Source organism: Meleagris gallopavo, chromosome 1 (assembly GCF_905368555.1).
Source record: "Meleagris gallopavo chromosome 1, MGAL_WU_HG_1.1, whole genome shotgun sequence".
Taxonomy (NCBI): Eukaryota; Metazoa; Chordata; class Aves; order Galliformes; family Phasianidae; genus Meleagris; species Meleagris gallopavo.
Window position 1 is genome coordinate 59,326,708 of NC_139404.1, and position 25,400 is coordinate 59,352,107.

The 25,400-nt window shown below is 41.8% G+C and overlaps 1 protein-coding gene across 4 annotated transcripts in view; it reads left to right on the plus strand.

Annotated features, from left to right (window-relative positions):
- Positions 1-1,314: 1,314 nt before the first annotated feature.
- IQSEC3 (IQ motif and Sec7 domain ArfGEF 3) overlaps positions 1,315-25,400 on the plus strand; it is a 104,981-nt gene continuing 80,895 nt past the window's right edge. For all 4 annotated transcript variants that reach the window (XM_085229760.1, XM_085229739.1, XM_085229752.1 and 1 more), the window contains exon 1: positions 1,315-2,090. In XM_085229760.1, coding sequence (XP_085085886.1) covers positions 1,612-2,090 — 479 coding nt within the window. In that variant the 5' untranslated portion in view covers positions 1,315-1,611. The remainder of the gene's footprint in view (positions 2,091-25,400) is intronic.

The following is a 25,400-nucleotide window of genomic DNA, read 5'->3' on the forward strand; positions in this document are numbered from 1 at the left end:
CCTGTTCAATCTTTATTGATGACCTGGATGAGGACACTGAGTGCATGTTCAGTAAGTTTGCAGGTGACACCAACCTGGGGGGAAGTGTCGATTTGCCTAGGTGAAGAAAGGTCCTACAGAGGGATCTGGACAGGCTGGATAGCTAGGCTGAGGCCAATGGAATGAAATTCAACAAGACCAAATGCCAGGTCCTGCACTTTGGCCACAGCAACCCCAAGAAATCCTACAGGCTTGGGGCAGAGTGTCTGGAAGACTGTGTAGAAGAAACACACCCAGGAGTGCCCAAGTGGCTGAGAAGGCCAATGGCATCCTGGCTTGTGTCAGAAATAGCGCAGCCAGCAGGAACAGAGAAGAGACCATCTCTTCGTACTCAGCACTGGTGAGGCCAGGCCGAGTACTGTGTTCAGTTTTGGGCTCCTTGATACAAGAAAGACGTTGAGGTCCTGGAGTGTGTCCAGAGAAGGACAGTGAAGTTGCGAGGGGTCTGGAGCTTCACAGACTGAAGCTCCTTCTGTGACTGAGGGGAGTGACTGAGGCAGCTGGGGTTGTTCAGCCTGGAAGAGTCTCAGGGGAGACCTTATCACTCTCTACAACTATCTGAGAGGAGGATGTGGTGACATGGGGTTGGCCTCTTCTCCCATGTAACTAGCAATAAGATGAGAGAGAATGGCCTCAAGTTGTGTCAGGGGAGATTCAGGTTGGATGTAAGGAAGTACTTCCTCTCCAAGAGAGTGGTCAGGTGCTGCAACAAGCTGTCCAGGGAGATGGTGGAGTCACCATCCATGAGGTGTTCAAGAAATGTGTGGATGTGGCACTGAGGGACGTGGTCAGTGTGAAATATTGGTGATTGGAGGGAGGTTGGACTGGATGATCTTGGAGGTGCTTTGCAACCGTGGTGATTTTTTGACTCTATTTATGAGGATGCAGCAGATGCTTCCAACATTTATCTAGGTTCAGCTTTGGCCCCGCCTTCTGCACGTTAACAAGATAAGCAAAAGAACACGAGCTCTGGGCAGACAAAACCAGCCCAAATCATGCTAGTCACATAAGCACGACGGGAAAAAAAAAGAAGCAAGCATCAAAGCAACATCTACAGATGCCGCTCGGGGGGGACAGGGCGCTGCAACAGGCTCTACGACGGGCAGAGCCTCCAGGCGGAGCCCTCTCCCGCCGCACCTTCCCCTCGGCACTGGCGAGCGGACGGCCCCTCGGTTGCACGGCCCAACCCGCGCACCTCACCGGTGCCTGAATCCCCCCACCCCCTGCGCGTGCGCGGCGGGGCGGGGCGGGGTCTGGGCGGCGGAGCCCGCCCCTTTCTTCCCTCTCTCCTTCCCCCGCTCTCGCCGTGCGTGGCGCGTGGGGGCCCGGGCGGGCGCGGAGCCGCCGGGCTTCGTTCCCTGCGCGCGTGAGCGAGCGGCCGCTGGTCGCGCGTGCCCGCGCGCGGGCCCCGTCGGTCAGGCGGGCGCGCGCGTTCGCGTGAGCGAGCGTGCGTGAGGTGTGTGTGTGTGTGTGTGCGCGCGCGTGGGGCGGCCAGGCGCCTCCCCGCAACCCGCTCCGCTCTCGCCGGAGCTCCGGCGGCCGGGCAGAGGGGCCCGGTTCGGCAGCCGGGGCATGGAGAGCCTGCTGGAAAACCCGGTGCGCGCCGTGCTCTACCTGAAGGAGCTCACCGCCATCGTGCAGAACCAGCAGAGCCTCATCCACACCCAGCGGCAGCGCATCGACGAGCTGGAGAGGCGGCTGGACGAGCTGAGCACCGAGAACCGCAACCTCCGCGGGCAGCAGCCGGCCCCCGCCGAACCTCCCGCCGCCCCCGCGCCGCCCGCGGGCCCTCCGGCCGAACAGCCCCCGCCGCCGCCGCCGGCGGGCCAGCCCGAGCCGCTCCAGCACCACCAACAGCTCCCGGCGCCGCAGCCCGCGGGCAAAGCGGCGACCGCGGGACCGGGCCGGGCCGCCGGGCACCAGCATCCCGCTGCGCAGCCCCACCAGCACCCCGTCGAAAAGGACGGCAGGGAGAAGGGCTGCTGCTCCTCGCTGCTCCAGCACAAGGCCCCCCAGGCCATCGGGAAAGGCATCCTGAGCCGGAGACCGGAGTGAGTGAGGAGGGGAGAGGGGGCGGCGTGTGGGTGGGTGGGGAATCCCTCCTCGGGAGAGAGGGCAGAGCGCGGATCGGAGCCGGGCGCCGCCGCCGTGTGCAGGTGCGGGTGTCTGCGGGCCGCTCACCCGCGCTGCTCACACACAGCACCGTGCCCTCATTGACTGTCATAAATAAATCGGTCGCTGAGGAGGTGAGTGCGGTGCAGCCCAGACGGCGAGAAGCTTTGCTAAGGACAGCAGCTTCTGTTTGCCTTAAGTCACCGGTACCTGTCAAAAAGCCGTCATCCCAGGAAGGAAAATCCCTACTCCTTCCCGAGAGCTGGGATTTCCTGCCCTCGCTGATGCAAGGGTCTCGGGTATGCATTATGCCGCACGTGATGTGTGTGGGTTCAGAGAGATACAGATGCTGTTTGTATGTTTGATGTATACGATGCATCTCACACTTCTGTGTCGGTTGCCTTAATGTGTGTATTTTTGGCGAGTGGCACCTGATACTGATCCAGCTTCTCAAAAGGACAAAGTATTTTTGCTGGTCTTTCCTCTCCAGTGAAGAAAGCTTCATACTAGAGCTGAATACTGATAATGTTCTCTGTGCATGCGTGCCTAGTAAACAAGGATGAGCATTCCTGATGATAGCCGGTGGAAGAAGCTACTGTTGGAAAGTCACATTTTCTTGGGTTACGCATCCAGTATATGCCATCAGTTCACCAGCTGGTAATTACAGCTGTACTGGGCTATGTTGAGGCACTTTGAAAGCAAGGGAATGTATTCTGCTTGAATCCAGGTAGTGAAGTTAGGAAGAGAAGGAGCGCAGTCTCTGATGTGGTTTCTTTTATGTAAGAAAGAAGCTAAAGTAAGTAGTAAAACTAGATCCACTTTTCTTTCCTAGAATGAGCCCTATTGTTTTGCTTGTGGTCACGTCAAAAACAAATAAAGTATATGGCACAGTGTATAGAGCAAAATGTTTTCTGTGTCTCTTTTGACACTTTAAATGAAAGGCCCCCTTCTCTCTCATTTGTTGGCTTTGAATGCAGCAGCATAACTATGACATGGAGCTGGATTTTCAGTTAGGGTTGAGTGGAGTTACAGCACTTCATAAAAGCATGGAGCATCTATCACGTGATCCTGTGAAAATCATCAGAGAAATTACTATTGAGGAAATACTATTAAAGGATTATCTACAGTGAAGGCGCGCTTGAATCCCAAAAGACAGCTCCGTGCTCCTAAAATACTGCACTGTGATGAATCAATGTCGCAATCACAACTTAAAGGGAATGTCCTGATTAATACAGAGAATATTGAGATAGGTGTAAGCATTCCCATTTGCAGGATCTGGCCCTTATTTAGCATGTGATGAATGAAGTTTTAAAAAGACACAGCATAGGGCCAGATCCAGAGCTCATGCCGACTGCTGTAAATCCAGAATCCAGCTTAGTTTAAGTCACTCAAGTCAAAGCAGTAAGAAACCTGTGTAAAAATGCATGATCAACCTCACTGGTTCTTAAATAGTGAATCTCTGCAGTGAAGGCTCTGTTAGAAACATCGTATCAACAACAGCTTTCCTTTCTTCTGAACAGTTTCTAGCATACGTCATTAGGCAGATTGAGGAATCAATTTTTGTGCATGAGTCTAAATACCTCCTTATCTGAGATTTTTGCAGTGGGATTTGACTGAGGGAAGAATCGCAGACCTTTCCTTCATATCCAGAGGCACAGAGATGTGCATTAAGAACACTGTTGATTGCTGACATTTCATACCGTAATCTGTAGGATGGATGGATGGATGGATAGACAGACAGACAGACAGATAGATAGATAGATAGATAGATAGATAGATAGGTAGATAGATGTATCCTCTTTGTGGAAAGTCAAGGCTGATGCTGGGGATAACAGAGCAATCCCTGCAGCACTGCTCACTCAGGAAGATTAAAATAGATTGCTTCTGTTTCCTTCTATAGCTTAGGCAAACCAAAATCTTTGTATAGAATGGCAAATTTGAGAGATGCAAAGTAGTCTACATTTCTCACTCCTGCAGGTTTCTTTCTTTTCCCCATTGATTGTATTTACTGAGTTTCATCCTTTCTCATCTCTGACTGTTAGAAGGATATCAAAGAGACTGCAAAATCTAACTTAACAGCAACTTGGATGTGGAGGATCTTTCACCACCTATTTGACAGCATGCCCAGTATCCCTTGTGATCCAGCTGGCCAACCTGAGAGTTGTATTTTGGATTCTGTGTGACAGCAGGGGACACATATTTTGATGCTTACACAGATTAGGTATCTGCGCTCCCTTCCTTCCTCCCTAAAAATGAACATGTTTTTTCCCTGTATGATGAGCCCTGAAATTCAATGTTCTCTATTTTTTCCCCTTAGCCCTAGAGCATAGGAACTGCCTGTTTGCTACAGAAAATGGCCACTCTAAGCAGAAGAGAAATTATTGTTTAACCTGATGAGATGCAGTGGCTGAAATTAGTGGTAAAAGCAGCACCCAGGTGGTGCCTGTCTGTAATGGAATTTCCTCTGCATCACAAAACAGGGGGTTCTGGTCAGCGTGTTTAAATGTCCTAGTGATGCCCCTTCTCACTTCAGACACAGGGATTTTGCTCATTTTGAGCTCGGACTGAGCTTTTAATGCAGCCCAGCTCACCTCCAGCTCTGAAGAGAAGAGCTGAGCTTTTGGGTACGCGTGACTATTCTTGGCAGTCTTCTGTAAGGGGCTTGCAAGAAAAACCCACAACAGAAGCATCTCTTCTTTTAAGGGAAAGTTGACTCTTATTTTCATTATTAGATTTCTTCAATAAGTTGTTGTTGTTTAAATGTATTTTTAAAGAGGAAAAAACGTAAGTCATCCTCCAGAAGAGAAGAATTCCTGAGTTTTGCAGAGGCACCCTAATTGTTGCTGCGTATTGTGTGCGAGTGGTGGCACTGAGCTTACCTATGAAGGGAGAGGCAAGCAGAAGGGTTTTGCAGATTCTCAGCAAGAATTAGGCTGATTATTATTCCACGGCATCTGTCTCTTTCTACCTTAGGAGTCTATTGCATAAGCACCTCACGGCTTTAAAAACAAAAAAATAAGGTCATTCGTCATGGAATGTTTTGCTTCAAAAATACAGGTTGCCAAATTAGTACAGCTTAAATCACCCTTACTAGGCAGCCTCTTGTCTTAAGGGACCATCCCAAGTATCGTCAAATGTGAGTATAAATGTTCTTTCCCTTCTTTATCAGGAAACTGCCTTCATTTCCAATCCTCAGTGCCGGTCACTGAGTATCAGAGAAGTGCCACAGGGCTGAATTTAGCACACTGACTCTAAATGGCCCGAATCCTGCAGTCTTCTTGTCGGTGAAACTCTCTCGATGGGAACTCTGCCTATGGAAGGACTTCGGGTTTTAAGCCTGTGCATTATCTGCAAAACTCACTTTGATTAATTCAATTACAATAATAGCCAGTATTCCATTATAGTTCTTTCCATTGAAAGGCACAGACACAATTTATGAGCATTCTGTGTATCATCCCAAGTCTTCTCTCAACTATGTCACCAACACTGAAAACAAGGTGTAGAAGGAGTACAACATAAAGAAGCTAAATACTTCCTTTAAATTATTAGTCTGTGTTTGCTCTATAAGATCCTCTCCTCATGCAAAACAAACTCTCAGAACTCTTAGAAGAATTTTTCTACAATTTTCCCAGAGGTTTTATAGCTCATATATATTTGCATTAGGTTGAAACCTATTCTATTTCGTGTTGGGATAGGATAGTATTTTTTATCTCAGTAGAGAGACATATTTTAAAAGACAATGTTAGACTCAGTTGGTTTTGTGGTCTGAGGCTGTTTGCTATATTTTTATTTAATTTCAAAAGCTCAATTATGTAACTTTAAACTGAAGATACTGCATATTCAGAGGTGCTGTTTTCCATAATTTTTTCCTTTTAACTATGCATTAATGTTCTATTCTATGGATTATCTCCAGGGTAAAGGCATTAGACAAAATCCCACTGATTTCAATGGATACTAACAATAACTGTAAATATTATGGCTTACTATTAACATATTTTGCTATATTTGCGCATTGCACCAGCAAAAAAAAAAAAAAAAAAAAAAAAAAAAAAAAAAAAGAAGAAGAAGAAGAAAGGACAGAGGAACTCTGAATTGCTTCCATACCTCCAGATACCCATTCCTTTCACTGTGGGTGATTTGCCCTCTGCTTTCATTCTTTTAGATTCATATTTCCCCCAGCCTAATTCAGAGTTCAATTCCCTTGAGGTTTCAGGCAGCAGAAATAGTTCCATTGGTGCTGCCCTGGGTTCTGCAGATCTCTGTGAGCGATGCACAGTTTCACCATCAAAAGTTATTTGGAGTACGTTGCTGTAAGCTGGTTTCAAATGACAGAGGTTTTACATTGGTGTAGCTACATAGATGCTAAAGCTCTGCTTAGATGAGGCTGAAATAAAGATCGCAATGAGAGGGAAAAAAGAAAATAGATTCTGTGAATATGTCCCATTTTAGGATGTATTTGTACTGGTTCCATTCACATGATAATCAGATGAAGTCTTTCTTTATGGTATGAACACACCTGCGTCACATCTGCATCAGGGTTGGAAAAGTCCCAGGGAAAGAAATATCGAATTAATGATTCATAACAATATAAGAAATCACAGATGAAGAAAGAGAAGGAAAAAGTGTCAGTTTAGGAAGAGATCAGGATGAAATTATAGGTTTGAAATTGCTTTGCAAAGATGGCATGAGGAATTCCACCCACAGGGACAGTACCTGTATGGTGCTGTGTAATATCCTGGATGGAGCAACTCAGTATCAAGGCCTAAAGATACCATTGTGGGAAATCTCTCTGGCTGTCTGGGAGTGCCATGAGGTAGTAATAAGGCAGGAATCTGTGTGAAATACTGCCTAGTGGTGCTTTGGACAGATGCTGCTGGGTTCTGAGTCCTGAGCCCTGTTAGAGCAGAGCCTGTGGTCACAAGGACTCATACTCAAGAAGAGAAGCTGAAAGCAACAGCAAAAGATGTGCATTTTTTAATGCTTAAATGGAGGGGTGCAAATGCATTGTTTTGTTTTTCTTGCTAGGTAGAGAAAATTTTATGTCACTCAATTATATGTTCTATTGTAGCCAGGTTGCTCTTCCCTGGTAGCAAGGGTGCCTTTCTTGTATACACTTTGTCTTGGGTGATTTGGTGTCACTTCTGAGGCAGATCCAAGGTTAAGGCTCATGAATGGGCTTCAGTAGCCACAGACTCACATGGCAACACTGTTAGCCATCAGAAGAATTCTTGCATGACTGTTTGGAAGTTTTATAAAAGGAAAAATATACCCCAAATGAATAGGTATTAAAAATGCCTTTGAGAATTCCTGCCAGGGACTCAGTGCCAGGTGACTGTTAGGCGGGCTGTTCCGTACTGTGCAGCACATACAGAGTGGAAGAACAACGAGCGACTGATATTTCCATGTCCTTCACCAAACGCCGTGCACGCAGGAATATACAGTTTAAGCATGGTATGTAGTTTATGCATGTGGCAAGTGGCTACTTACATGAGGTGTAGTACACATCCCCACCTATACCATACGTTGATATTATTTGCTTTTACTCAGAGTAAGCTGCGGTAATCTTGGGATGCCTTTCTGTTCCTCTGATGACAGCAGAGCAGAGCTTGTCACCTGGCACTTTGGTCTTTGTTTAGTTTTTACTTGCTCTCTTCTCATTCAAAATAACTGCTTACCTGGTAAAGCAAAATTTCTGCAAGCAAAGCACCTGTAGACAAACAGATTTGTTTAATTACAGTGATTTCCCTATCCTGACCATCTAGATTTTATTTGTTCTGCCCTGGAATAAAAGTGGAAACAGTAAAAAAGAGCTTTAAAGTATTTTAAAGGAGTTAATCTTTCTGTACCTAGGGTTTATACACAATCTGCTTTTGCTGTTATTTTCCCTATAATTGTTTTGTTGCTTTCTTTTTCCCCCTTTCCTTCTATTTTCAGCAATGTTTTCTTTCTTTCTCTCTTTTTTTCCCCCCCTTCATTCTCTGGAGTGAAATCTTTTGTTATTTCTCCATTTGAAAAACATTATAGATAGCCAGAAATATTCCTCTGCGAAACAGATGGAAAATATTTCATTTGCCACAAATTACCTGTAGCCTCTGATCGTTACTTGGGCTGTGTTCCATAGAGCTCATGTAAGAGCACGTGAGCAAATGAGATGAGTTGTTTGTGGAGACAGAGCCAGAAATGTGACTATTTTTTCCTTTCTTTTTCATGCAATTTTAAAAAATTATATGTATTTTTTTCCCCCAGAGAAGGGTATCCTGAAACAAACTAGTAATATTCTTGTATTCATCTATACTGCAGATTGCAATTTCATTTAGTAAGCTCTAGGTAAGAAAATGAGATTGGATTTGTTCTGCTCAATGGCCCTGTTGAAGAGGCAGAAAGATCTTTTAGTTAGAGGAGTCTTAGAATCAAAGTTCAATTCCTCCTAATATATTTTTAACAGACTTCTGATACTGGACCGTCCCTTTCATCTCTGTATATTTTAAGATCTGTAGCAAAGCAACTGGGGATATATTGTTACAGATAGCAGTGGGCAGGCAGATCGGGAGCAGTCCTTTTTATACGTTTCAGCATAGGAGGAAGCATAAATCTCCCGTTGCTGCTTGAATGTGTACTGCAAGGCAATACGTATATTTGCACGTATGAGATGGAATGTATTTGCATGAGCATTTGTCTAATGTCTGAGAGCAAAGTTGAAACAGCACCTAGCTTCTGTGCTTTTTACATGCAGAAAGGCAAATTGTTAGCTGGAGGAAATCAGTGTATCTTTACTGACGTCAATACAGCCATGGGAATTTACATCACCTGAGGATCTGTACCAGATTTTGTGTATCTGTCCTCACACACAAATACACATGCATCCACTAGTGTAAATGAGTGTTGACAATAGCTATAGCGACTCATCATCATCAGAGATAGCATTGAACAGTGAGAAAGCCATAAAGCAACATTCTGATTCTCCATGTCACAAGTTTGCAATGTTTTCTTATGGTATTTTAATTTGAGGTCAGAGTTTTGGTACCACAGAATTATAAAGATATATTTGTTCTATTTTAAAATGTGGGGTTTTTTTTGTGTTTTTTTTTTTTTCTTTTTTTTCTTCTCTGTACTCTACTTTGTGCACGAACCCACAGTCTGCTTCTTATTCAGGTATTATCTTTATTGTCTTTGCTAAGATTGTGTTCATTGATCAGCTGTTATTTTCATGTACTCTGAAGTTATAATTTTCTGACAGGGATAGGATGGGATCAATATTTTCCATGATTAGTCACAACTGAGCAGGGATGTTTTGGGGAAATTGAGCTGCTTTTGAAGAAAGAAAAAATGACAAAACTTGTCCTTCCTGCCCTCTTTTAGGCGAGAACCAGGGGGGTCGGTGAGCTGCAGAGCTAATGAAGCTTGGCTTCCACAAGTCCTGTGTCATGGTGACGTTTTCTAATGCTTGACAAGATGTGAGTTCTGATCTAAGTTTCTCCAGGTGTTGAGGCTTTTAGAACATCTCTCTCCAGCATGGACACTTCTATGTAATGAGTTCAGTTCACTATGAATCCTTTTCTGCAGTGGAAACTACAAGTTCTCTTTCTTCCACCCCATCTGAGATCACTATTACTCACTCAAACCTGGCTTAGTTACAAAGCAGGAACTAATGCACACACAAACACACACACACACAGAAAAGTAAAGATATGTGCTTTGAAAGAAAAAATAAAATATATGGTCTCAGAAAACGTATTTTGCTATGGAATCTAGGCGGTAAAACCCTAGATAATTTTTTAAAATTAGCTTCAAAGTGGCTGAACAGCCCATTCTAAATCTGTGACCCTTTTACAGAGCTAGTGTTCTGTGTATGCCTTTTAAAAGCCTTGGAATATTAAAGTTACAAGGAATTGGGAAATTACTGTAGGTATCCAATGGGCACCTAGGTGGAAATCTACCATTGCCAATTGGAGACTTGCTCCTCCTGGATTTGCATGTGAAGTTGGTGGATTATCTTAATCCACCTGCCAATATTTACGTGGACATAAGCTGCTGTTGAGACGGTTGCTACCAAATAGTTTGATTTATATTTGCTGAAATACACTAAAGCATTTACATCTTTCTCAAGTGCAGTACAAAACTGTCACTTAGAATGTTATGAATCTTAAGGAGTCTTGGGGTTTTCTTCAGTCTTTCTATACTTGGATGTTTTTTTCTCAAAATTCGGAGCTTTCTATTAACATTCAGGACCTTGCTGTCAATCTGTTTGTCTCTCTCATGTAGATTTCCAGGCAGTCCTCCAAAGTGATTCACACTATTCTGGTCCAGTGAAGAGTTTTTCTGACAGTACCTCCTTCAGCCTCAGCATTCTGCATCTTCTTGCTGCTGTGCCTGCGTGGGCACTACCTCTGTGGAACATTCTCAGGTCTGCCTTCTGGAGAGGCACAGTTTCTACCCTGAGGTCCTTACTGGACTTTATACATGGTGGCATTTTTCAAAAGAAATAGAGATTAGGACCTCTCTTCAGTTGTGGAACCAAGCTCAGACCCGTCCTTCCTTGGTTTTACACCCCCCCCAAGAGAAACACTGTTTCTGTCTCTTCGGGGCTGTTCCAGGAAAGGTTTCGTCTCTGCAGTCACTTCAGCATTCTCACAAAGTCCTTTTCTTTCGTTTGATGGTTTTTAATTTACAAGTCCATTCCCAGTAGGACACCAATGAATTGCCCGTGTCTGCTTACGTACTCACATGGCCCCCTTCCCCACAGTAACTGAGTATCTGGATTTGTCCTCAGGGCTTGTTCTGATACCCACATACACTGGATTACTAACCTTCATCTGAACTTGCAGAGAATCTGAGGAATCTCTCTGTTGCCTGATCATTCCTTGGTTCTCATGCCGAAGACCTCTCTTCAAGCAGTTTTCTTGTATAATGCCTTGTGCCAATAAATCTATATCCAGTCAAACTCCTATGATAGGTAGACTGAATGGCTCTGATCAGTAATTTATACTATTTTGCAGTCCAGGTAAGTCTAAGAGCCAGATTCTATTACCACTTTAACTATGTAGCTTCAAAGTTGAAGAGATGAGAGAGAACACTTGTATGTATATCATTGGATGTTATGGTTCTTCTGGAACTGTTCTATTATGTCCTTATGTCCTGTTACTGGGGCTAGTTAGTCTGAGTTAGCTACTGGTCTATCAAATTCTATGCAAACTTGCAGTATCAATCATTTGGGATGGCACAGCCAATAGCTGTAATGTTTCCCCCAAGAATTCATTACTCATTTGGGAAAATACTGATCTCCATGTTAGCTGCAGCAACATCTACTGCTGGTCCCTTGTTCCTGCCAAGAAAGGATTGAGTTTATTAAACTGAGAGCACGACAGACATGCTCTGTCTGTAACTATTGTACCAACTATGTCACCTCTTTTACCATGGCATTTATACAGCCAAGAGGACAGGGAATACCAGTGTGTCTTTGATGAATAAAAAGCATTGCCCTCCCCCTTGCCTCCCCCCCAAAAAAAATTTAAAAAACCCAAGATATTTAAAGATATTTATCCTCCCAAATGTGAAAGTATCTTCTTATTTTTTAAGAGAAGAATCAGACTCTGTTTGCTTTACAGATCAGTAGAAGGGGAAAGACTAGTGACAAAGGAAGGTGAGAAGAAGAGAACGAGAAGAGTCTACAGCGTGTCTCTACACTGCTATGGGCAACCTTCAGGCTGGTTCTTGACCCATATTAGCTTACTCTTCAAATCCCAAGCTTGAAAACATGTCTGGAGCATTGCCTCAGGACCATGGGTGCATGCATCTACATACTCTCCAACTCCATGCAGTAGTCATAGAATAGGATATACCACTCTTCTGGGTTCTGCAGAGGTTGTCTGTGTAGGGAGATATAAACCAACAGAAGAGAGGGCAGCAGTGTGGCAGAGTTGGAAGGATAATAACAAAGGGCCCACTGGAAACTAGAATGCAGGAGTACCAGAAGCTCCAGAAACCTTATCCTGCAGAGGCTGTCTAGTTTTCAAATGCCTGGTTCATTTATGTGTATGACTGTAATGATACCTTAATGTAGGTAGGGGGAGAGAGGGAATGACAGGGGTTTATGTTCTATTTTCATGAGGCTTCCTACTCAGGAGAAATTAATAATAAACAACACATATTGACCATTATGCTTAACTGATACTAACTGGTTGAAGGCAACTTCCCAATCTGTGAGTCCTGTGCTCTAAGAAGGAACATGCTACTGTAAGCCCAGAGTGTATATGACTAGTTCTCATAACTGTGGGATGTGAGCCCTGCTTTTCAGGACAGATGTTGGGGACCTTACCCACCTATGTCCCTTCACACGCTGCACACACAATCAGTTAGGGTATTATTCCTGTTCACATGCTGGTGAAAATCTGTCATCATTTTCCTCTCACTATTTTGTCTAATTGACAGCAGGGCACATTCTTAATTGTCTTCCTCTTGTGAAGTTATTTTCTCTTTTGTGACATTGGTTTGAGATGCTAGGAAGTCCTCACTGAACAGTTCACATCCCCATACCTCAAGCACAAATGACAATATGACTTACAGAGCAGAAAGGAATCAGAGTTGTTATGCTGCAGGCTTCATTGCAAACTGCAGTGGCCAACTCTCATATTTGATACCAGAAAAAGCTGCATTTCAGAGATGAAGATATGTACACATATATATACATTTTATATAGTGCTTTGGGAAGTAATGCACTTGTTTGCAAGTGGGATACTGTCAGTGTATTTTCTTACCAATGTCTAAAATGGCAGCAAGTAGCAACTATTTAAGCTTTTTTCCTACCACACTGCTCACCATGACAATATCTTGCTGCAAGATGATAATAGAAAGACCATGCAAGAATAAGTAATAATAATACCACTAACTCTTCTGCATTACTCTTTTATCAGTAGATCCTTCAGTACTTACAGAGGCAGTCCTCATTTTAAAGAAGAAGATGAAGAGATGGAAAACGTTTTGCTTGAGTTCATGTGGCTATCCAAAGCTGAGAGTAAAGCCTGTGTCCCAGGGCACTGATCTGTTAAGTAAGCTGTAGTGCCTGGGAAGGAGATAAAAAGGACAAGAAGTGTTAAATGTTATGAGATCACTTCTATGGCATAAATAACATTGCCCTAAATACTGAAATCTGATTCATTCTCTGGACAGCTTGATATCAGGAAGAGTTTTGCCCAGATAACAGTCTAGAGCTTGTCCAAAAATCCTTAACAGCCACTCATGATTGGTGTCAGATACAGACATTAGAAACAGCAGTAGGAGCTGGAGATAGAGTTGAATCTTGAATGTAAAGAACTAAGATATGTGATTTCAAGTTGGCAGGGCTGTGAATATGCATTGTGTGTAAGTCCAGCAGTGTTTACATAGGTATGTAGTTGAGCAAGAAAGTGTGTCTGATTGAAAGGATGATACCTAAGTTGCTGGAGCGTGTCTTCTTTCTTTCATTACAAGTCACAGAGAGTGGTGTGGTGTGGGGTAACAAAAGTAGGTAAGCTGAGTCTATGGTCTCTATAGTTTCAGTCTGATTGATGGGAGACAGCTCAGGAAGCATGTGGAAGACACCAAAATCATTCCTCTCACTGGAGCAGAAGGAAAAGCCTCCCACAGAGGTAGGCACTGCATGTGAGCTAGGGAAGTGGAAAGTAATTATCACAGCTGTGCATGTGAATAAGTTGACAAAGTGCCTTCTCCAAAAACCCCTGTGTAGCAAGATACAATTCCTTCTTCCCACAGCAATATTTTCTCTCCCCCTCTTCTCTTGTTAAATGCAAAGCTGTGCTGGGAGTCTGATGCCTCTATCCCTACCTCCCCTGACACTATCACAGCAGCACATGCAAACACCAAGTCATGCAGACAGAGTCTTGTTATGTTGTTTCTCCTTGGATAAGGCAAGAAGAATCTATGTGGCTTAATGGATTCTGGGCTGAGATTCTCATCTCCACTAATAAGAAGAGCATTTGCCTTCTCCCATCCCTCCAGTTTTCGGTACAGTGCTTGATGGTAACAATATTCCATTAGCTCAGCCTGATGATCTCTTCCTTTCTCTTTGGACAAGGTCTTGTCTTACAGGAGATGATGAGAAATATCTGGAACAAGGGCAGGAATACCTTCAGGATGTGAATGTGCACTGAATTTTTCTGGAATTCCTTTCTCCTACTAGCAAGGAGCTATTTAAGTTGGTTACTTTTTCCTCTCAGCATGCACTGGAAGAAGATACTGATTTCCTCAATTTGAGAGGAACTCTGTACCTCATAGAGTCAGGACCTCACTCTCTTTTCTTCATCTTCCAGCTCTATTTGTTGTTTGTTGTTGTTGCTGTTGTTTGTTTTTCCATTTTGATTTTATTTGCTGCTGTTTTCAATTCCTTGGGGTAAACACTAGCAGTAGGCACAATTAGTAACTGTCCCTTGGGATGCAGGGTAATTGGAGATACCACACAAAAATAGCTGAAGTATCACCTTTTCATGACATTTTTCAATTACTACTCCATTTATTAACATGCACGAAATTCAGGACCTGTGTGGCTCCTGATATCAACAGAAGCATTTGCAAAGATGCTAGCAAGAATGAAACTGGTCCCCAGGAAGAGAGTTTGGGCCCCTTCTCCCAACTTCCCTGGCTCCTTCTAAACAGCACCTCTTGTTCATTCTGACTTACCCAGCCCATTTGTCATTGTCCTGACAGTTGCATCTTCCTTTTCCTCCTCAAGCCTCCATTTTGCAGCTCTGATGCAAGAGGCCAGTAATGTAGATGGCACTTACATTATGACAATGGCATAGGAATACAACACTGCAGAGAGCAAGGCTGTGATGAAGACTTCTGTGGCTGGATTCCAGGATAGCTGCTGGTGGGAGAATGGGTATCATTTCATGTCTGCAGGTACTGAACAGCTAATCAGTATGGTGAAGTGGCATGTGACTTGATACACCTTAATTCACAAGACAATACATCTTCCTTCTACATCTTCCTCTAGATACACATCTCTCTAGAGGTGAAGTCTGAAGGAATGAGAGGTGTGAAAGTAGATGAACATATGTATTCACTCATGACTAGCTGGGTAGTAGTCCAAGTGAGATGTGCTTCATGTCACATATATCCAGTTTTTACATCTGTAGACTTAAATGGATTTTAGGAACCCACTGAATTAACAAAATCAATGGTAAAGAAAGATTGAAAGAAAGATTTTCTCAATCATTTTTTAATAAGAATTTACATTTGACTGTTTTGTTTAGTATTGTGGTCATGACTGCAGAAAAAAAAAAAAAATTAGCTCTTTTAACTTGTGTTTTGTGCTTCAAAGAGTGAGTAAGTGACCATATTTTGAACCTGGACTGAGGCTCCAGAGACAGCTTTAGAAGAAGCTCTGAGTGATCAGAAAGGAACTTGTGCTAAATGGAAAGAACTAGATTGAGACTTCTAAGCAAGAAGTAGCTGAGCTTCAGAAACTTCTGATTGCATTAAAAAAACAGATGGGCTCCAGAAGGCAAACAAAATGCTATCTTTTCTGCTATCAAATGAAACAAAGAGCCATAGTTGCATATCAGAGAACTGATACTACGAAAAGCAAATGTAGCCTACTTCAGAATGATCTGTCAGACCACAGGCCATGGAGCTAAAAGATGTAACAATGTTCTTTGCTGTTTCTGAGCAGTACACTGTCTGGCTGGTGCTGTAAGATCCTCAGCAGTCACAGCTTTGCTCCATCACAAACATTAAGATGTATTTATTGATACTAACACTGTAGCAGGGGATGTTCTTATTTGAACTGAAACAGTACACTTTGTCTACTACTACTACCAGCCTCTGCTAAGCCAGAAAAGTAGAGGCACAATACAGGTCCAGAACTTCATTTGCAAAGTAAGGTCTACGATCTGAGAAGGAAACACAGAGACTTGGAGGAAATGATACTAGAGGACTCAAGTGAAAACAGTATGCTGTGCAAAGAACTAGTAGATGCTTTATGATGAGCAATATTGGTGAGACATTGCTTGAAAGAGCAAGACTTGAATAGCATGGAGCAGAGCTGTGTGGATGGATAGGTGTGAGCTAGTGAAATTTGGTTGTACTGGCAGCTGCACAGGTGCTCAGGACTAGACTGGTCTAGGCTCCAAGTAAGGAGAAACTGCAGAGCTGCACAAGGGAAGCCTTGCCTGCACTCTGCTTGGCACCAAGCAGTTGCTATTAATCTTTCACTTCCCTAAGCACCGATATTCATCTAAATTATGAAAAAAGGTTTCTCAAATGCAGCAGGAAAGGTTCTTTAGCTTCATATTTATGAACTTAGATAAAAGAGAACTTGATATGAATCTGGAAAAGTGACATCTCAATTTTATCATGCCCATCATGATGATGAGTACAAGTGTGGGTTGATTACTTGCTCCTGACCCTTCTCGATCCCTCTTGCTTTCTAAGGTTCTGCTTCTCAGGGAACTTCTTTTCACTGAACAGTTCAAGCTGTTCTTTGTCTTTTCAGCTTTTTGGCTTCTTCTAGCACCAAGCAAGAAATTGCCTCATTTGCTAATAGATATTCTAGTTAATAATAGCAAATCCATCCACTAAGAATATTTCTTGCCTGTTTTGCAAGATGGGAATGCTGTTTTAATGGCACAGTGATGGCACACAAGTGGGAATGCTTGCACCCATTTATGTAACTGCATGTTGACACACACTCTATTCAACTGAGAGTTTCTGATACCCCCTGTTGCTCACCAAATCGTAATTATGATGGTGGAGAAAGCACAGCAATTCCATTGTTGACTGAAAATCTCCTAGGTCTAAAGGCTTGCTGAATTTTTGTCATGCAGAGTTTCTGGGTATGCCTTCATTGGCTGTATGGGGATTTGACTGCGGAGAATCTGAACCAATTTTCTCAATAAGGCTTTTGATGCTGTTAATTATTAATTTCATAATAATAGGTTTTCAAGAAAAAATAGATCAAGTCATCTCCCAAACAGTATTTGAGACAGATTTTCTACAGAGTAAATGTAGATCCAAAGAACAAAATTATTCATATACTTTCATTCAGATGTCTCCTAGATACTTAGTACATAATTCCTCTTTGATTTATTTTCGCATAAATGGAGAATAGCCATTCCAGACAAGAAAAACAACTCAGTGGAAGCCCATAGACATGAACAAACAAATACAAGTGAGGAGAGAGCAGAGGGCCTTGGAGTTCTGTTGGGCTCACAGAAAACAGATGCAGATATAATTAAACTCTAAGTAGGTGGGTTGAAGAGTTAAGAGGAAAGGCTATTTCAGATTTAGTAGAAATAGAGGCTGCATTGCTAACTAAGAATTATATTGAGTAAGCAAACAAGAAGAAGGGTAGCACTGTAGTCAGTGGTGCCTGTTTGTAAGAGAACAATTGGCTGTAGTAATAGATATGGCGTGGGTCCCAATGGCACAGCAGCTTTCTGTGCACTGCTGCATATCTCAAAGTTCATGCCCATTCTACTTGTATCACAAGTAGGCAAAGATGCATAGAAAAACATTTTTTTATTATTATTACTTGCCTTTTTTAGGCCCAAAAGATTTTTTAATTTTTCAAACACTCAAAGCACAAATTCTTCATTCTCCTGTTAACTCCCTTTTTAAATTCTTATTGGAAAATTCAGTTAAATGTATGTTGTATACATAGCAATCCAATATTTAATTTTTCTTTAATACATAAAAAAAGAATCTTAAAGGAAATTATCATCACCAAAACACTTCCTAACTTTATCCTACTTTCATCCCCCATCTCTAACTTCTCCAACACACAGTTGAGGAACACACCAAAAACCCTACCAGGTTCCTTTCTGTAAGGATCTGACACAGAAAGAAAAGGTAGTAATGTTGAATAAAAACTGTGAGATGAAAGGAGGTTCAAATTAGAAACCCGGTGCCATATGAAGGAACCTTTGTGAATGCTAAAGGAACAAAACCCAAAATACATTATTTTGCCTTGCATTTCACTAGAAAGCATTTTCAGTTTATGTTTAGTTATATCTTGTTTTTAGTGTACTTACTCAGTTGTCATCATTGCCTTCCTTTTTAAAAGACTGAGGGTCTTGAGACAAATGTGAGAGCCTTCCCAAAGGGAACTAATAAAGAGAACATTGATACAAGAACTTGTTAAGACAAACGAGTTTCAAGACAGTGATCTATGTCAGTGAACTTTCGTAAAGAATTTTGCAATCACTCCAAATCCAACACTACCTGACAGCAGATGTTTTTGTGAAGGAAGTTAAAGAGAAGAGTGACTGCCACTTAGACCTCTCCTGCAGAAGGCTAGTTTTATTAATCAAAATAAAGCAAAAAGAATAAATAACTAGGAGAAGATGATCTATGAACTGATCACTTACTACACTGCAGAGGTGCATGCCACTCAGGAGTCAACAAAACCTCAACATGTTCTTCAGGATGGTGTTTAGACTTCAAAAGTTGCTGCTTCTGGGCCAGATGGCCTTGCTGCTGAAGTATGTGGAGCAATCTATTTCATAGGTGCCAGCATTATTGTTTCATGGAGAGCTAAGGTTGATGTGGAATGTTTTCCATTCTCAAATGTACTAGTATTGCTTGATCCTGGAGCCTCTTAATTACTTCACAGTATTTTGTATTGTATTTTGTATAGAGCCCATCAGTGGAGAAGTCTGTAGACTCATCTATGAAGAATAGCCTCCAGATGTGTTTGAATTTCAACTCTATAAGGCTGTACAATTCTTCTGTTTTCTTCCTGACTGTATCCTCTATTTTAACAATTCCTCATCGTTCGTTGGAGACTTTCCTTGATTGATTTAAAAGACATAACTTAATCAGTTGCCAAGGCAGAATTGGGATGTCCATAATCTATAATGCCACTCCACATGTATCTCCTGTACTTCCATTACTCTCTGTTCATTTTCTTTTCCTGTCATTCTCCTTGGAGGTTTTTCTTCTTATGAGTCTTCCATTGGCCAAAAGATCCCACAGCCAGAAAGACAGAGAACTTTTATTTTGTTTGAGGTCAAACAATCAATGTAAGTGCCATCCTCTTGACCTTTGTGAGATGCTTAGGCTGCCATGGTCTTTCTGAGCCTTTATAAGGAATAGGAAGGCTAAGGAAAAGGAATGAAATGCAGACTAATTTCATCCTGATTCTTGGAGGTCTCAGTATCAGCTTATAAAGTCACTGATTTTTGTTCCTTGTAGACAGAAGTAACCATGCAGTTGATGTCCAGCAACAAAAAAGCCACAGAACTTTGTCCTATTTGTACTGCAGGCAGCAAAACACTTTCTGACAGACTTGCAGCATCTAGAAAAAGAACGAAAGCCTTACCCTGGAAATGATGCTGAAAGAGAGCAGAAATAAAGAATATTACACACATCTTAATTATTACAGAAGTAAGATGTTGTAAATAAAAGCCAAATACCTTAGAAAGTAAGCCATGGTGCCCATTGGAAAGAGGGATGATTGGAAAATAATGAGACTGAGGAATTGCATTAAATAACATGAGAAACGCTTTGGGTTTAAAATCTCCCGGAAAAAAAAAAAGGCAGAACAGTGGCAAAGGTAGACACAATCAACCTCCTCCCTCCCCAGCCTAATTATCTCAGGGGACCATGATTTAGGAACCTAAGTTTTTTTCCTAGACATTCATATGATTTTGTTCAGAGCACTTGGCACATGAAAAGGCCAAACTGTTAGTTGGACTAAGATGGCCTGCATTTTTCATGTCTGTGTAAAGACTACCAAACTTCAGGTACTATACAGAGGAGAAAAATACCCAACAACCTAGAGTGTTTCCAAACACGATCACTCATTCTCTGCTTACTAATGTCTCATTAGCATCTCCTGTCCTCAGCTGTGTTTTAGTTTCTAAAAGTTGACAAGTCAGTCTAATTACAGACTGAGTTTGGCTTTTGGTTGCAGAGTAGAGTGTGATAGGGAAGGACACAAATAATTTTCTTTCCCATTTTAAAGACAGTGAAGGAAATTGGAAAGCTATCATACCAATCATTCCTGCTATCTCATCCATTCCTGCTAGCCACCACTGGGTTTCAAAGCAGATTTCCAGAATTGGTATAATTCAGAACTGTACACACATGTGAAAGTTTAGCTTATCCTGTAGTCTCTTTGCTATATTATTTCCTAAGGAATTTTTGACATGCAGTTCCCTTGTGTGCCACTGTCAGTGGTCCAAGGGTCATCTGAAGAGCATCCATTTGATGCAACTATCATATACCTTCTATTCCAAGCATGCCCTCAAGGTTTCCATATTCATTCCAGTGGATTCCATTTCTCTAAGATCCCAGTTCAGTGGTCTACTAGAGGCTTTGGTGTGCTCTTCACAAGTGCTCTTACACTGCAGTGCAATTCAATTTCCATTAGTTCGTGGTTGTTGCATACAGTGAGTGTTATCAGAGAGGTCCTTGGCATTCATATCCTGTACTGAAGCACTAGCTTAAGCAGTTAAAAAAACTCTCACTCCATACACAGCCTTGATGAGGATTTTCAGGTGTGTTCCCCCACTTAGAAAAAAGGAGTCTGAATTAAAGAGTTCAGAGGATTTGTAATTGGAAACAGTTCCATCAAATAATGGCTGTAGACTGGAATTCCCCTTCTTGCCCTGAGGGGCACTGTACTTTATTTCCAAGCTAGATTAATATTAATTTCCTTTTACAGAACCTTTCTACATTCTAAGTACTCTGACTGATCATTACCTGCCACTGAGACACAGCTGGCTCAGAGACAGAAGACAGCATTCCCCTGTGATCAAAATTACTGTTTCTTCCACAAAATCTGTTGCTGGGTGTTAGGCTAACCAAGTCATTAGACTGCGTATATGAGCATAGCCCAGTGATTTCTGTTAACCAAATGAAATTCGACAGAAGACTCCAGGTTCAGATATGCTAGCATGGAACTAAAGAAGAATCCATTTAGTCATACAAGAAGTTCAAGTGAATTTGGCATTACATCTTGCTGGGCACACTTACAGCACTACACCACGGCATTGATTCAGTTAAGACTCAGCTAAAGGAGTAGCACCTGCTTCAGCACACCCTTCAATTTTTCTTGGAAGTCTTCAGTCCAACCGTATGCCTAGACTGAATCACTTGGCTTGTAACAGTTGACGTGAGTGCAGCCTGAAGAAGCATAGCTGTAGGCCACTGAGCATTGCTAAACTGACTCCTTTTGAACTCAGTGAAGGAAGTCTAGCAACTACAGTGGAAACTTGTCACAGTCTGTTTGCTTTGGAGTCACCCTGATTCTGATTTTGCTATGAATTTTATTGTTCTAAACAGAAAGATCTCACTTCAATTATTTTTAAAGGAGAGAAACATACTCTTGCAGGTGGCAGAAATACAGTGCAAGCAATGTCTAATTTTGCTCCTAAAGCATTTCCATCTGCTAGTCTTGAACTAGATGAGCCTTAGTGTGCACCTATTCTCAATATTTTCACATTTTTTCTTCTATAAAGACTCCTTATGCTGTAGTTTGTACTGGTGATAGGAAACTAAACTGTCAAACACATATGAAGGGATAACTTTCCTTTCTGTTATCAGGTCAGCTTCAACAATTTAGTCACAAATGCGGAAGGTAGCGTAGAGTAATAATCATATAGAAAGTTGTAGAAGGGTAAAAGCAATACATATGTGGCTCTTACATACTCATATAATCCATCCCATACTGTTGGTCTCAGACAGTACGATAAGCATAAGGACACCAGCCATCTTTAAAGGTCCACTGGTTTTTGAAGATGTGACTCAGTCATCCATGGGATCCTCAGTTTACCTGCAATCTATATACAGTCAAGCAGGACAGGTCTTCAGTTCCTACCCAAAATGGCTTAGTGACATGAACATAGTTTCAAAGAGAATTCAGTTCCAAGGCAAAGAAACTGGTTTCTCAGGAGTTCACTAAGTAGCAATAAATATCGAGTTTGAAATCTGAAGAACAGCATTCCCATCCACACTGAATGAAAAGGTTGAGTTTACCAAAGTCTCATGGAAAAGGAGCATTTTGATCCTCCTAGGCATATTTGAAACCCTAAATCATGAGTGTCCAACCTTTTGGCTTGCCTGGGCTGCACTGAGTGAAGATGAATTGTCTCTAGCTGCATCTATGAAGGTTGCTCCAAAAGCAATGCCTCCTAATTATTTCCACGGAAACTACAACAAGCACAATAATATTGTTTATTGATAACAATAATATTTATTGATAAGAGCAAATTCTTAGCAACAAAACACTCTTTTTCAACACAGTCACCACCATGAGCTATGCATTTTCATCAGCAGTGAACAAGAGCCTGCATGCTGCACTCATAGCATTCTGCACCAGCTGAAATGACCCACTGTCACTGCCCCCACTGCTGAAATGCAGCATCCACTGCTTCACTGTGCTCACAGCCATTGCTTGGTCTACATAAATATTTAGAAAGCATTGATGAGTGTCAGTGGGTGCTATTTCTTCTGCATGGAGGAATTCAGGTCTACACCTTTGCTTCATCTGCACTTCCGTATTAGACTCCATTCTGTCAGACTGCTCCTCTGCTGCCATCTTTTGCACGGCAACAAAACATAACGGAATAGTGTTGAGAAGGTTCAACCTCTACTGCCATAGCACCAACATCTGCCTCTGATATCATGGGCCAACTGAATAAAATAGGAGACACTTCTTTCAGAGCAGCCCTCATGGAATATGTGATATAGCAAATATCAAAACTTTTTATTTTTGTATTAAAACATAAAAAAGGGAGCAACAAAAATATAAAGCTAGTGGGGTATTGTTTTTGGGAAACTAACTCATCAGTCCAGTTTGTAGCGGCTACAATTCTTGTTGAGTTCTTGAGATGTTTTGTCAGAGATTTTTCATGGAATTTTACTCTTCCTGTGCTGCATCTTTGAAAACAGTTGTTCACAAATACACGTACTGCCAAAAGTGAACATGACACGAACAAGGAGTGAGTGTGAAGGAAGGGATCTTTCTCTCTGGTAAGATGGGGCTTATAAAGGTCTGGTAAAGAAACAGGATCAAATTTTTGTTTGCATCTCAATACATTCCATTTGAAAATTCACAGGTAATATATTTATGTCAACTGAAAATGGAGTTGCAAATATACAAAATAAAAACTGATATTTTTTCAGCACTCTCGAAACCTATTCTCAAATTTCTGTAACAAAACGGAAAGCGTGGCTGCATATTGGTGATTGTTCACAGGACTGTGCTTAACAATTCCATGAGGATGGAATTGTGCTTCACACTATCAGAAGACTGGCATCTCCAAGAGGATAGCCTCTGCACTGTAGGAAGTAGCACAGCTTAGTTAGAATTCAGAAGCCCTTTCCATTGAGCACAAACATAAGGATTTCTTATACTCTCTCTCTGACACCATTTGCGAATATTTATGATCACTAAAACTGGCTAAGAAACCACCTACATGTTTTCAATGTATGATAAGGTCTCATGAGAATGCGTCTTACAATAAAATGTGACACATAAGAATGAGCAGACTGGGTTCTGTTACTAGATTTTCCACTGAAAAAGGAAGAATTTTCCATTTCACTTGGAAAGCCTTTAAAAAAAAAGCAGACCAACATAGGAACACATAAAAGTGTTTCTTCTGAGCCAAAAAAGCACTTATTTTCAGGAGAAAGTTTGGACTCCAGCAATTTCTGACCAGTTGTCAGTTGAAGAATTATCATTCAGACCAAAACTTGACTGCTTTTTCTTGTTTTGGCTTCAAGTGGAAGTGATATTGGTCATGGCATCTTTGGAGTTAGCTGTCAGAAAATGGCACAGTTTTGCCTTTAATTGTACCCATTAACAAAGCAAGAAAACTTCCTACTCATTATTCCAAGAATAGCAACAATGCCTTTTGAGAGGGGATTAGCTGAAATTTCAAGTGTGCCAATACTTCTCAGCTCTGAAAGCTCTCCCAAGCAGCAAGATTAGTCTGCAAAAGGAAGCCTGCACAACACTGATTTGAATTTGGTGTTCAGGATTGGTGACAATGTGTTGAAAACTCCTAACTGTTGCATATGAATAAGCACAGTGATAGCAAGTGGGCCTTCCTACTGGCACACTCCAGAAGAATGCATGCCTGGGGGAATCTGCACAGGTTAAAGACCTTTTAAAACCTAAATGCCAGATCAATATGGAAGAAGGAAAAAGACTTCTTCCCAGTCTGCTTGCATCATATGGATGTTTGCTCTCATGTTTTTTCCCACATAGGGAAATTCAACATGCAGGAGGAATATGCGTTGGGATTGATGCCACAAGGTGATAAACCTCATTATGCAGGGCCTGCATTTTATTTGCCTATGTTTGATAAAGAGACAGTTTATCAAATGTTTATATGAAAGTTGGCTGGCAATTGTTCCTGTTGACTGGCTGACGCTTCAGTTTTGCTGGCTCTCCGTTTTGCTTTTTCATTTGCATGCAGTGCCTATTAGTGAACCAATTAGTAAGTTAGTGACCGATTAGTTAGTAAAAGAGAGATATTGCTGCTTGCTAGGACACGCTGTATCTTTTCGGTCTGGTTATTTTACTAAATCAACCTAAATTAAGTATCTTGCTTGTGCTGCACTTCCCACCTTCTGATAAACCTTCCACCTGAATGGAGACAGACAAGATATAAGAATTCCAGTAGACTGTTAATGTATGCCTTGAGGAAGGTTACCACTTTAAATGACCCTATTAAATACATGCAAGTTCTAGATATATCCTTTATCTCTAGTTTCCTTGTGCATGTGCACCATCTGCTTCTTGCTGTCCAGTAGGAGAGACATAGAGTGTTTGATTAAATAGTCCTGGAAATTGGAGGAAATAATTCCAGTGACACCTATGCATTTTCAGATATCCTCTTTTGTTAAGGGAGGATTCTTTCTCCATAAGAAGACATCAGAGCGCTCAATTTCTTTACTCTTAACATACAGACTGATGTTTTGCCAGCTGCTGCAAGATTTTTATGAGCTTTAGTGGTGTTGCTTATTTGTTGTGCTGACAAATATCTAGAGGTTCTGGCTGTGTTAGTGAGGCTATATGTTTGCTTTCAGAGAGAAGGCTGGTTAGAATACTTTTAAAACTGGCCTATTAATATCAACAGTCAGTACAGGTCAGATTCATTTCTATTCTTTTGGTTTATTAAAGTTGTGAGGCCATTCCAGCCCATTTTCTGTTACCTTCCCTATTTACAATGAATGGTTTGATCTGCTCAGAAGAACCAGATTTACATTGTTCAAGTTGAATTTCCCTTTTTGGTGATGCAAGC